The 13,294-nt window shown below is 47.9% G+C and overlaps 1 protein-coding gene across 1 annotated transcript in view; it reads right to left on the bottom strand.

Moving 5' to 3' along the window:
- Window positions 1–2,610: 2,610 nt before the first annotated feature.
- The window catches only part of WNT9A (Wnt family member 9A), a 63,247-nt gene continuing 52,563 nt past the window's right edge, over window positions 2,611–13,294 (bottom strand). The window contains exon 4 of the mRNA XM_065399760.1: window positions 2,611–3,084. Within this exon, the coding sequence (XP_065255832.1) occupies window positions 2,611–3,084 (474 nt within the window). The remainder of the gene's footprint in view (window positions 3,085–13,294) is intronic.

The raw sequence follows: 13,294 nt of genomic DNA, 5'->3' as shown, positions 1-13,294 counted from the left end.
TTATTGCCCCAGCCTCTCTCTCTCTCCATTGTCAAACACATTGCTTGGAAATATACGCCATGTGCAAGCTAACCTATTTGATGCATCCCATCCACAACCCCCAAACTCAGTGTCAATTCCACACCCTCTCCATACATATATACGGCCTCATTGTCCTCTGGCATTGACGAAAGCATGGCGTTACCCCAGACAGGTCAATGCAGATGGATACACAGGTTAAAAGGAGGGGGGGAAAAAGTCAGGCCCCATAGTTACAAAAAAAAATAAATGAAATCCAGCATGTAACTGTCCCACTTTTTAAGAGAGTAGAGAGGGGTCTGGACCCAGCAGCTCAGATCTAAAAGGTCTCAAGTTTGGGGTATGTCTGGATCTGGGTTTAAGCCTCTTTTGGGGGGGAAAAAAAGTGATATGAAAATATTACTGCAGTGAGTTTGCATCTGAGAGAAAGAGAGAGAGAGAGATTGGACATAATACCACATTGAAACCACAAGGTCCTTCTGAAAGGCTTTACAATAAATAAATGTTCGTTCAATATTTATATATAATTATGCATATATATCCACACTGACTAATATGTTTCTGTTCAGTCTATTTAAAAGAAAAACAAAAACCACCAGGTAAACTGCTTGTGTGCGACTTTCGAACTGGCGCATCTGGCAGAAGTCACGGAATCCTCCTTATACCTTGCATTCAATGCGTCAATGTGCATTTGCTATGCAGAGTCACCAGAAATGACAGGTGGTGCCCCAGAACTGTCCTCCCCCCACCCGCCACCCTCCCCAGTGCACCCAGTCTCCAGAAGTGTACAAAAAAGAAAAAGCGCTAATGTTTCGCTTTGCAGGATTGTAAAGCTATTTTTTTTTAAAAGGGACAAACCCCTTCCCTCCCACACTCTTCCCCACCCCACCACTCACCCACCCAGGCCAGGCTGGACTGCAGTTATCTGTTGATTAGGAAAAGAGATCCCCTCCCAGTAGATGCACATGAACAGCTTAAATATTAGTGGCTACTATTTGAGAAGATGCTCCAATGATAGTCCCTCTTGGAAGATCATATGGCTCGTTACGCAACCATCTACTTTTCCTTGAAAACTAGGAAAAAAATTGCCAGTCAGCCTTCCTCCCTTGAAAGCCAGATATGGGTTATAAACTAGTGACAATCACTACTACTAGTGAATCAAAGACTGCTACCCCCCCCCCCCAAATGCCCTCCACTCTCCAGTGTTTCCTTAGAAAGCTTCGTTAAGGCATTTACCAGCCGCTTCTGATCCCAGCAGTGTTATATGACCGAAGAACATTGCCACAAAGTACTACGTTGTAAATATCCTCTTTAAAAAAAATAATAATAATGGCGGTTGTCATCTAGTTCACAGCATTGGAGCTCTCTGCCATTGCATTTGGCTTTTCTTTCTTTGTCCACCCTTGGGTAGAACCATATGTTGACTAGGCATTTGGAATCCCATGGTTTGTTACCTTTAAAAATATGGTTCTCAATCTAGTGGTTAAAAAAAAAGCTTAAGGTCATAGGGTCTACATATAGCTTGTGCCATGTTCTAGAATAAATGGAATTCTGACTAGTAAAATAAAATCTTTTCCTCCAAAAAGGTCCAATCCAGTCCAGAATGGCTGCTATTCAACGCAAGCATCAAGTCAGTCTTGCCTTCTGAGAGGCAACGGAATTGATATGGTCATAAGCCAACTATCCAAAAAAAAAATACCACTTTCGAATTCAGCCTAGATAAGGCTAAAGAGTCCTTGTTTGTGTTTTTGAAGCAGCTGCCACAGGGTGATTCTAATCAACAAGAGATGAAAGAAATTAACCCTATACAAAACTAAAAGTGAAAGGTCTTCTAGTGGTTTTATTTTTTAAATTAAGACAGTGATCGTGCTAAAAAACCTGCATCTGAAGAACATGTGAAGAAGAGTGTCCAATCAGGCTGAAGGGGGCGGGTGTGTCTGAACTCTTCCCAATCTTTTTGTTGTCTGCAACATGGCAAGCTGGAGGGACCCCAACATTTCTGAAGCTATGTTCACGGATATAAAAAAAAAAAAAAAAGAGACATGGATAGACCCACTTTTGAGGGTAGCTCTTTGTCAGAGCTTTTTATGCTAGATCTGCAGAAATTCCACTAGAGGAACAATTGGTACTCTCTACGCTTAACCCACCCCCCATCTTTAGGGAGCCACAATTACCTTGACCACAACGTTTCAAGGCAAAAAGATCCTAAGTCAGTTTATCTCGTTCATTTGCGTGGCTGTCTGGACAGTCAGGTAGATTTCCAGAAGTTTTGGTGAAATAATCAAAACCTCAAGATGAGTGAACTATCAAGCTGATGGGTTCATGGACGGCTTTGGTGAGGGTCTACTGGTACCTAACCCCAATAGGACAGGCACTTATTTCCACACGGTTGGACCTCATGGTTAAAATTCAGTCTACAGAAAAAAAACAAAAACAGCAACACAGCTGGGTCACCTGTACCCTACAAAGTGCTTATGTCTCAACATAGCTTTCAGATCCTAGAATGTCAGTCAAACCCTGTTTGTCTCCATGTGTAGTTCTCATAGATCATAATCTCCCACCACCGAGGATCTCCATTAGGCAGAGCATGCATTAGTCTTTGCAGGTATAAACTTCTTCTCTTTGAGTACACTGCTTGCACTCTACGTAGCAGCACCAGCGAACCTGGCACTGGCACGGCCGTGTGACCACCCTGCTCTGTGTGTTGTGACCTCGGCCGCAGCAAATGCTCTCGCAATTCTTGTCCTTGTAACATTTCCTTCCTGAAGTCCCAGGCGAATACCTGCTCATCAGACAGAAACTAGGGGAATCGTCAATGTAGACAAGATCTGTAGTCCTTGGGATTTGATCGCTGTGGCCAGGGGTGGATTTCTTGGGTGGCGAGATGTCCCCTTCCCCCGTGGCCTCGTTGGTGGTGCTGCCCACTTTGAGTGACGTCTCATATTTCTGCTTCAGCTGCTTGCCGATCTCATGGAACGGAGAGAGCTGCCGCCAACACGTTCGGACAGTGCAGGATCCGGACACGCCATGGCACTTACAAGTAGTCTCCACACCAGCTTTGATGACCTGCAAATAGAAGAACGAAGCCTAAGAGACTCACTTATGGGAGCAGGAGAAATTTAACCACAGAGCAGACAGTGTACAGGCTACCCTGTGAAACCAGGAAATCATGGCAATATAAAAAGCGATCTCCTGGCTGGAGCAGGAACCTCGGGGGGGGGGGGGGCACGTGTACAGTTCTTTTCCTGGTTCTGTCTCACAGATTTTAGCCAAGTCATTTAACTTCTGTATCTCAGTTTCCCTGGCCTCCCAGGGGAGTTGCAATGCTTAGCTAGTTAATATCTGAAGTGGTTAGGGATCCTGTGGTACTAACCTGGAGTTTATTGTTACCCATTATATTTGCACAGGTAGATTTTTTGAATCTGGGATGAATCAGGAGTTGTATATTGCAGTGGAATCATTCTTGTGTTCATGATTAATATAACGTTCACCTTGCTTATCATTGTTACCATTCGCCCTTCCAAGGTAAGTTACCAAAAGCTACCAATGGCTAAGCAAAAAAAGTATTACTAAGACTCTTCATTTGGGTGGGTTACATGTAATCCTTTGTTACAAGTCAGATTCATACCTCTAGTAGCCCTCTGTTGGGTCAGAGTTCAGTTTTTCTACAGTGGTGGTCCATAGACCACCAGTGGTTTGCACATCACTTGGTCACGTTGTGCAGGCTTTCCTCCATTTCCAGTAACTACATTGCATTAAAGACAGCTAAACACTTTCTACCATCTAATCACAGGCAGATAAGCAATCATGAATAGAGGGGGAGCACCCACAGGAGTGGAGGGCTACACTTCAAAAAAGTTTGAGCCTATAGTGCCAATTTCAGATGTGTCACTTACAGTAATTTTAGTGCGACAATGCCCATTTTGAGACAGACAGCCCAAATTGGCAGCATCTGGGAACACCAGAGAAGCAGCTCACTAGGTTTCAGACCATACGACACACTGTCCTACTGGTAGGCATGAGGGTCTGGAGGGATTTAAGACCTAGCGCAATGTTCTGTTCTCAGGATGAGCATACGGAGAACAAGTTACTGTGTTTTGAAGCAGGGTAAGAGAGGAAGCAGGAGGAGATGTCAAATCTGTAGCCTTTTAGAACCTCACAGCTGTCATTACGCTCCATGCTGAGGCCACTCAAAACTTCACGACTGGAATTCTGCCTCAACCTTCCTTCTCCAGAAAGCATAGGGTCCCTATCATGAGTGCACAGAACCCGCATTAGTAGGGCAGCACCTATGGAAACACAGCTGAGCAGTTCAGACTCCAGCGAGCAGATGCCAATAGTATACAGACACCAGTCAGGTGAGTACGTCAACAGAACACCTTTGCATACAACTAACGTCAGAGGGTTCCCTCCAGTTCATGATCCTATTTTAGAGGTTGACAGCTCATCCAAAGAGCTGCCAGAACTTACAGCAAGAGGTCATGAGCGCATATGTTCTCACAAAGTATCACTGCTTACTGGCCAAGCGCAGGTTTAATGAACCATGCTGTAATTTGCTATGAAACCCCAGGACGCCCCTTTGTTCTTGCGTCTCGAAAAGGAGAGGGTCAGATGGGAAAGGATGGAATACATTCGTGTATGTGAACACAATGATCTCACTGTCAGTTGCAGAGCTGGGCAAATAACGGATTTTTTGATTCACTGGCAGTTAAAAAAAAAAGTTTGCGTCAAGTCAAGCTGAAACCAGAAATTTGGGGGAAGGAAGCAAAGGGCTAGATTCACAGGGGAAGCAGGCACCATTAACAAAATGGAGAAGATGTCCCCCACCCCCATAACTACTGGGCTCTTGAGTAAGGCATTCACCTGGGATGCAAGACCTAGTTTGAATCCCCGCTCTGGAGTCGGAATTGGAAACTTGTTAACCACTGGGCTGGGTTGTGGAAAGGACTAAATGGACCATTTCAAGATTTCTGAACCTGCCCCCTTTCCTGAAGCAATTTTCCAAAAAAGAGACACCAATTGGCAAAATGTTTCGGTCAACCCAAATCAGCATTTTTCAGCGCATGGGGTTAATAATTCCCCATAGTCAATGCTACAGGCAAGGACCAAGTTGTTAAAAACCTAGAGCCTTCAGAAGCAATTCTGCATGTCACTAGGCTATATGTCGTTACCTGTGCAGGGTCAGATTCCCTCCTAATTATACAGTATATGGTACTCCTTAGACCTCAATGGTGTTGTCTCAAAATCCAGTTGGTGTAAGAGGCCCATGGGTCCAAGCCTCAGTCTGAGTGATCCCAAATAGCGGGAACTATGAGGAAGTTGAGTGGGGTAGGAACAAAGGCCTTGCCTTTAATCCAGAAGTGGGTGGCTTCATACAAGAGACATATTAATGGAGCTGGCTACTTGTTCTCTATGCACATTGCGGTCATGTGGAAAGACCCATCATGATGAGAACCTCCATTCCTATCCCATAGCACAGAGAAGCCCACTACAGATCTCAGTGGGATGCAGGATGCACAGGGCCTATACCAGGGGTTCTCAGGACAAAATTTTCAGTGGCCTCAGAGTGTGGCCACCAACTCTGCTTGGTGGCCGCTCTCTCCCTTTTTCCTTAAAACATTTAATTAGCTTTAGGGAAAAATCAAATAAATATGCACATCGAAATCATTGTCATTTATTGCTTGCTAGTAAGTCTGCTTTGGGAGGGGATATTCGCAAACATACAAGTATCGCTTCTCAAAGCAGACTTGCTCAGCCCTGGCCAGCCTGGGGACAAATTAAGCCCAGGGGGAGGGCCAGGGGAGATGGGGGGGGGGGGGAGGAGAGTTGGGGAGTTAGCAAGAGCTGGAGCCCGAAGCCCTGAGGCCAGAGCCCAAAGTTCTGCAGCCGGAGCCCAAGGATGGAGCCCGAAGCCGGAGCCCGCTGCCCTGCCACCCCGGAGCTGAAGCCCAAAGCCTGAACCCCACTGCCCCTGGGAAGGTGGGGGACTCACCAGTTGCCTGTTCCTCCAGTGTTCTGCCCCAGGTGACTCCGGAAGGGGGCAACCCCTGCTGGCAGCCCCAGCAACCAACACTAAGGCGGTGCATCCAGGATAGCAGGAACTATTTTGCCCTCCCCACCCCTCCCAATCACAGCCTTGGCTGTGACCAGAAGAAAAGCCCCTGGTGGCTGCATGTGGCCACAGTGGCCGCATTTGAGAAACACTGACCTATATGGTGTTTGGCCTCCACTCCACAGTAGAGCCACAGTTTAAGCTCTTCTGGCCCTTCCAGGGGTAGGATTTGACCCAGAGTGCGATGGCAAGTGAGGCTGGGAATCAAAGGCCACTAGTTTGCAAAGGATCTATGACTGAGTGGCAGAGCCATGGGCATGCCATGCAGATCTGCTGAAGACTTCAAGTCACCACAGTGACTCACGTTGCCTCTTTTGTCCTTTTTAGTCTACCTTTCATCTCCCACTTCCCTCCAGAGCACGCTAGTTGGGCAAATCTTGGAGCCTCTTCCCACATAGTATGTTACAGAGCGAGTCTACACAATCTTGTGACAAAAAGGTCAGGATCATCATCATAATTATCCCCACTGTAGAGATGGGGAAACTGAGGCAGAGAGGTGAAATTACTTATCCAAGTCGCCCAGCAGGCCATTGGCAGAGCCAGGAACAACCCAGGTCTACTCAGTTGGAGTCCATTGCTCTACCCAATGGGTCACAACCCTGGGGGAGAAGGGGAAACCAACTGCTTTCGAAAGAGGCCACAATTGCATGATTTCAACCCCCACAAAGGAGGGGCAGTTCCACTGGAGTCCTTCAAACTCAAAGTTGGGGGTGCGAAGGAGAAGGAGGCTTAGAAGCCCTGCAAACTGAAACCAAAATGGACACCTTCGTATAGAGGGTCTCATGTCAGATTCTGCCCTTGTTTAAGCCCAGTGACTTCCGTGGGGGTGCAAGGGTAGTGTTTGGCCTGGAGGGGAGGTTTTATTTCTTCACTCTAGTGTCCCAATCTTCCACCACCACATCCCGTTGCCGCGGAAAGGCGGAGGTCAGAGGATGGAGACATCAGAAGCAGAATTTGATTTCTAAGCAGGGCTTGGGGGAAGGGGGGGAGAAACAGACAGAAAGAAAGGCAGGATCTATTTCCAAGGTGTATGCACACCCGTCAACCTAGGGAGTTCTTCCTGTTCCAGCTTTAATGTGTACATGGGTTGTTCTTACTTCCCACACATCAAAATAATTCAGAGCTAAGTAGGAGTAGAGGTTGGGCAATGGAAGGAATGTGTTTTCATAGGCGATGGCGTGGGGAGATGGCAAGATGGCAAGATGCAGGTGCTGCTGCACGAGTGGCCTGGTTTAACGGAGGAAGCCAGAGGAGGCTGGTGCTAGGTGAACGCAAGGAGAGAAGAATAAAGGGCCAAGTTCTCAGCTGGAACAAAGCGCCGTCGCTCCACTGACCGATTTATACGAGCAGAGGATCTGGGCCAATTTGAAGGCATTATTTATCAGACGGTGCCAGAGAGAATTCCTATTACCGGAGCCCATCCGCCTTAGAAAGGGCTCTCTAACCTGCTTCTCCACAACTTCTTCGTGGCTGCTGGGAAAACCAAGTGGGCACCTTAATTGGACAGTCGTGGGCAGCCTGTACTTGTCATGGATTGTAATAATTATATTTTTATAGTTCTAGTTCTTCCCCCCCTCCCCCCAGAGGGCAATACAACGCCACCGCCACATTTTCCACTAGAGAGACTTTGTTTTTAGTCTAAACGGACAAGCTATAACCATCCCTTAAAATAGCAAAGCAGAACAGTCTGTTTTAGAAGCTCCCTCCCGTAAAAGGTACCACTGCTGAGCACTCTTCCTTTGGGCCATCTGGCTTTATTCAGTATCTTGAAATCAACCTTCACGTCCCCCTCCCGCCCATTATGGTGTCAGCCTACGTTACAGCCCCACAACAGCAGATGACTGGCTCAAATCCATTTTCCCGACCAACGGGTTCTTAGTTACTTGGCAGCACGAATCCCAAGCACCACATGCAAATTTGCAATAGGTCATGGACTTGGGAGCTGGAACCCGGCCCAATCCTGATATTACACAATCATTTTTAGAAAGATGCTCCACATCATACGGCCTTAAGTAAACCCCAGCCAATGGTCACACTTCATTCCTGTGACAGCCAAGACCTTCTCAAATGCAATCCAATAATACACAGTAGCATTCAAACAAGTGACGGGTTACAGAGAGCGATGTGTTACCGCTTACAGTGCTCGGCTGGGCCAGCTTGGTTAGAAGCTGTTACACGCTATGTGCCAAACTGTCTAGCCAACTCTGCAAGAAATCCCACAACGTTCGACAAGAGCACACAGAACACATTTCAAAACACTAAGAGAGACCCTATGCTTGCTCTCCTGCAGTCACAAACTGGTTCTCCCCCCGCACCCCACCCCACCAGTGAAAACTGAAATAAGTTCTTATGCCTGACTTCATGCCCAGACCACCAGTGTGCCGGGCAAAGCCGACGAGAGAGGCTTCATAAGGTCTGCACTGCAGTCACTTCGTGCTCCTGGATCAAACGCCTGAGGCTGCTGGTTCTCCTCCTCGCTCCTACAACCCACTCCCTAGTGCTCCGGCAAGCAACCCAGTGTGTGAAACTATCTACCTCCGGCAGCACCTCACTGTTTACTTGGCTGGTGCCTAGGATCCTATATAAGAAGGTGGCCATGCCAGCTGTATTTAGAGCCATTTCAAAAATGCTTGTTATGACACTCTTGCAGTATCAGATGGGATGGACAATTTGACCACCTTGGCCCATCTCTCTGCCAGTGGCACTAGAGGAAATGCAAGACTCTAGGGCACCCCATAGAGGACAGGCAAGTGCAAAGTACTGTATGCAGGCTGCAAGCCTTCACTGCAGTGCCCAAGGTGGGAGGAGATTTATTGTGTCTGGGTGAGGTTTTTTGTTTGATGGGGGCGGGGGCTGTTGGAGAAGGAACACGGCAGTTTATGAACCATAAGTATTAAAACCACCAGACAAACCTGGCACCATTGTCCTGATCTCCCTGCCAGCCCCACGGTTACCCACAGCCAGGACTACTCAGCCCTGGCACAGGGTGGAAGTGAGCATCAAGTTTCCACTCCCCTGCTTTTAACGAGCACACCAGTTCCTCTGTTCCAGAACGATGCATTTACACTGCCGGCGCATAACAGGGACACATACTGAGTCCCCCATAAAAACTCCTCTTCTGGGGCTTGTGAAGACTCAAGAATCTTACAAGGCGGCTACAGTGAAAATCCTAGTGAGCTTCCTCCTGCAGCCACCCTCCCTCCCTGCCATCAGTCACAATTCAGCTGCTCATGGAAGCCTTCCATGGAAAGCCATTGTTTAGGGGTCTCGCCACACCGCAAGAGAGGCGGCCAGGAGAGGGCATCTGCTGGTGGACAGGTCTGTGTGGTGCTGGAGAATGCGTCATACATACTAGCTTGTCGAGTGGAAGCCCATGGAGAGCCCTGAGTCACCTGCTTTGCCCCAATCCCGCACAGACTTACTCTGATCTTGCATCTACCACTGGGGTCCTTTTACAGCAGAAATATTTCAGCTGTGACACTAAGGGGGATGCAAGTTCACACAGCAGGTTGGGGCAGAACCAGGAACAGAAGCCCAGCCGCTCTATGCCCAGGCTTGCTTGACCCACTTGACCATACTGCCTTCAACACCATTGGATTTACTTGGTGGGGGGAGGAGGTAGAGAAGAGACAAAAAGAAGAAGTTTTTAAATAGAGCTTTATCTCCTTCCTCTAAATCAGAGATAGTCACAGCTGGAGATGGGACACTGGGCGGGCCAGGGCGGGTCGGAGGTGGTAGAACATTCTCTCTCTCTCCAGTGCTTGGCTGGCTGGTTCTTGCCCACATGCTCAGGGTCTGACTGATCACTCTATGTGGGATCAGGAAGGAATTTTCTCCTAGCTCAGACTGGAGCGGCCCTGGGACTTTTGCCTTCCTCTGCAGCGTGTGGGTGCAGATCACTTGCCAGGATCATCTGGGTGTCTCTCACTTAATCCCCTTTAAGGACGCACGGGAAGCTGATTAGGGTCCACCACTTCCAGAATTTGGAGCAGAGCCAAACGGATTAGCCAGCACTGGAGGACCCCACTTCCAACACACTCAGGGAAAGGGATCACAGCAGAGCATCACTGCGGTGCAGCAGCATAAGCCTTCCCCCCAACAGCAGCAACTGTAGCCTGTGCTTGGTAGCCAGCTAAAGCCCAGGCTAAAAAAATAAATCCATCAGTTTTGGACACTCTGCAAACAATCTCTCCGTTTTAGCCGAAACACTGAGCACAGATCCCCATTCACATCCCACTGGCCAATCAACCCTTCAATGGTTTTAAGCCAGTTCCTGGAACGGTCTAAACTCAGGAGCTGGACACACAGTCATGGGAATTGGTAGATGGTTTTATTCTTCAAGCCCACCCTGCAGCTCCCTTAACTCAGATCAATAACCTGCTCCTCACACCATTGTTCCAGGTGCAGATTCAGACATGTGTTCAGAGCAGGGAAAGAAAACCCCAAGAGGTATATGCTAACAGTACAGAACTTCCCTTTAGATGCTCATTCTAGAAACAATAACTGCATCCGTTCACCCCCCCTTTTTTAAAAAAACCCAAACCCATTCAATTTAAGGAGACTTAGAAGAATGTAACCCAGCTTTAAAGCTGTGTTTTGCAGGGAAAGTTTAGCTTCAAGATTCTTCCTGGTTTGGTTAACTTTTGTAAGCACTTCTGAAGAGGAAAAGCACTATGTAAGACCTAAGTACTTTTCCTGATGGGGTAAGTTGGAAAGAATTCTAGTGGCAAGTTCATTTTCAGGCCTTCCTTTTCAGAATGTTTTTTTGCCAGGCAAATCTGAACCTGGAAAAATAAAATGTGTGCTTGTATCTTTCTGCCTGCAGTTGCCTTGCTAGCAGTTTGATTTGTAGGTATAGGTCAGGTAATTAACCCTCCAGCTGCCAGTATTTTGCAGGAGCGATTTGTTGTGGATGGAAAAATGCAGGTACAATTTGCAGCCATATGTACCCCTAAAGAACTGCATATGCAACATGCTTGTGTCTCATGCTTTGACTCATTGAAAGGAATGATCGTTACATATCCTTGTGTGTGTTTAGCCTTAGAAGCCCTGCCTGACAGCTCTGGAGATGAAATCTCCTTGTCTGCAGGGAATAGAGACAGGTAGAAAAAGGAAGGATTGTGCAACGATCTGGGCTGTAGGAGTCCTGGTTCAAGTCCTTGCTCTATCAGACGTCCTAGGTGACCTTGGATAGGTCACTTCATCTCTCTGCCTCAGTTATCTTACAGATGGGGATATTAGCACTTCTCCCCCTCAAAGCGCAGTTTGGTCAGATAGATACTCCAGTGATTGGGGCCAGGGAAGTACCCCAGAGCAGGACAGGCTAGAATTCCACCTCAGGCCTAATATGGAGAGGTGACCTCCAGGGGCAGGAGAGCTGACCAGCCCGACCATTCAGTCCTAGAGCTCCCTACGGATACTGACCCAATTCCTTTTTTTGGCAGTTACAATGGGGCCCCAACCACGTCCTTCATGCTGAAAGCCAAACCATGGCTATCCTTAGTTATTACCAACTGGGGTCCAATGAACCCTGTGGGCCTCGAGGGGAAAATGGTGACCTGCTGCTAAAGCCACTTCCTCTAGTACAGCAGTCCCCAAACTTTTCATGGTCATGCACCCCCCTTTACCGTGATTGTGTACCCCCCAGGAGCAGGGCCACAGCTCTTCGGGGGGGAGGGTTGCATGGACACGGGTAACAGGGCCAAGAACTGAGCCGGGGCCAGGGGCTAAGGCTGGGAGCAGAACTGTGGCTGGGTGGTGCTCCTGATCTCACCCCCCCCCCAAATGTTGCTCCATGCCCCCCTAGGGGGCATGCCCCACACAGTTTGGGAACCACTGCTCTAGTAGGATTCTCCAACCCATTCTTGCCCTTACAAACATGAACTAGGGGGGGGGGGGGGGGAGCGAGAGAGAGAACACTGATGCAGAGACCTGAAATAAGGTAGATCCATTTTATAGCCTTACAGAGGCTGGCTTGGGAAACAGGCCTTTAGTAGTCGTATGTAATCTCAGCAGGCCCAAATCCCTCAACTGGCCTTTCAGGTTACTCCAAAATAAAATCGAGGAAACTTAAAATTACTGCATGAGGGGGAACAAGTTCTGATGGATTTATTGTCTAAAGAGACTTGTCAGGGAGAATTTGCTGCTTTGCCGTTTTTTCTGCCTCCTTTGCTCTACCCCCTCATCCTCCCTAGCAGGGCTGGCCTTTGAATGCACCACCCTGCAGAGGCAGCTGACCATCACCCACAGTCCTGCGCCCTTCAGCCCATTGGAGGCAGGGAGAGAGGGCTGGGAACAATGGCCCTCCCTGGCTAGCTGCATCCCCTCTAGTAGCGCCCCTCAGACTGGGAAGGCATGTTTGACCAAACATGCCTCAGGAAAAAGGTCAGGCCTTTGTGGGATTACAGGAATTTAGCAACGCTCCAGAGAGAGAGTTGCAAAGTCATGTTTAATGATACTTTGCTGAGAAACATGGACGAAAATTTAATTAAAACATCACTTACTCAAGCCCGGTGGAACTAATTGAGTGCTCTAACATTCTGACTTTTCATTAATGGGTTACAAAAGAGGGGGTGAAGAGGGTGGCGGAAGAGTGTCCAGCCTCGCTTTGTAATAGAACTGAGCGGCTTCCACTTCGCTGCCAGCCATGGAGCTTTACTGAGTGGACTTCTTTCAGCGGGGGGTGGTGGGTGGGGAGAATAGCTGAGTGAGCTCAAGTAGATTTGGCAGAGGAAGGGAAATTGCTTTTTTAATAAGTGGGCTATTCAGAGCTCATGCTTCACAATAAAAAAAAAAAAAAAAAAAAGAGGATGCTGGAGAGGTCTGAAGTCTAATTACCTCATCCTCACGCCAGACAAGCTTGCCCTTTCATTAGCAATTGAGGTCATATGGGAAGCACTTCGCAAGGCCGAATGGGCATAACCAGCTCAGTGATGAGTTCAGCATTTGCGGGAAGTTACAGTCGACCCAGCGAGGGTGTCAAGAAGTGAAGTCAGAACTTCTACCAAGAGACAAACTAGGATTTTTGTTTTTAAAAATGGAGTGACAATAATACCACCACCTAGAACTACATGGTGCGTTTGATAGCTTCTGTCCATGGAGAAGTTGCTCTGTTGACTGGAAGGAGACTAGAGTTTGTTGCCAGCCAAGTTCTCTTCTGCTGTA

Source organism: Emys orbicularis, chromosome 2, assembly GCF_028017835.1.
Source record: "Emys orbicularis isolate rEmyOrb1 chromosome 2, rEmyOrb1.hap1, whole genome shotgun sequence".
Classification (NCBI taxonomy): Eukaryota; Metazoa; Chordata; order Testudines; family Emydidae; genus Emys; species Emys orbicularis.
The sequence above is the reverse complement of the archived record's forward strand: the minus strand, read 5'-3'. Positions and strand labels throughout refer to the sequence as shown.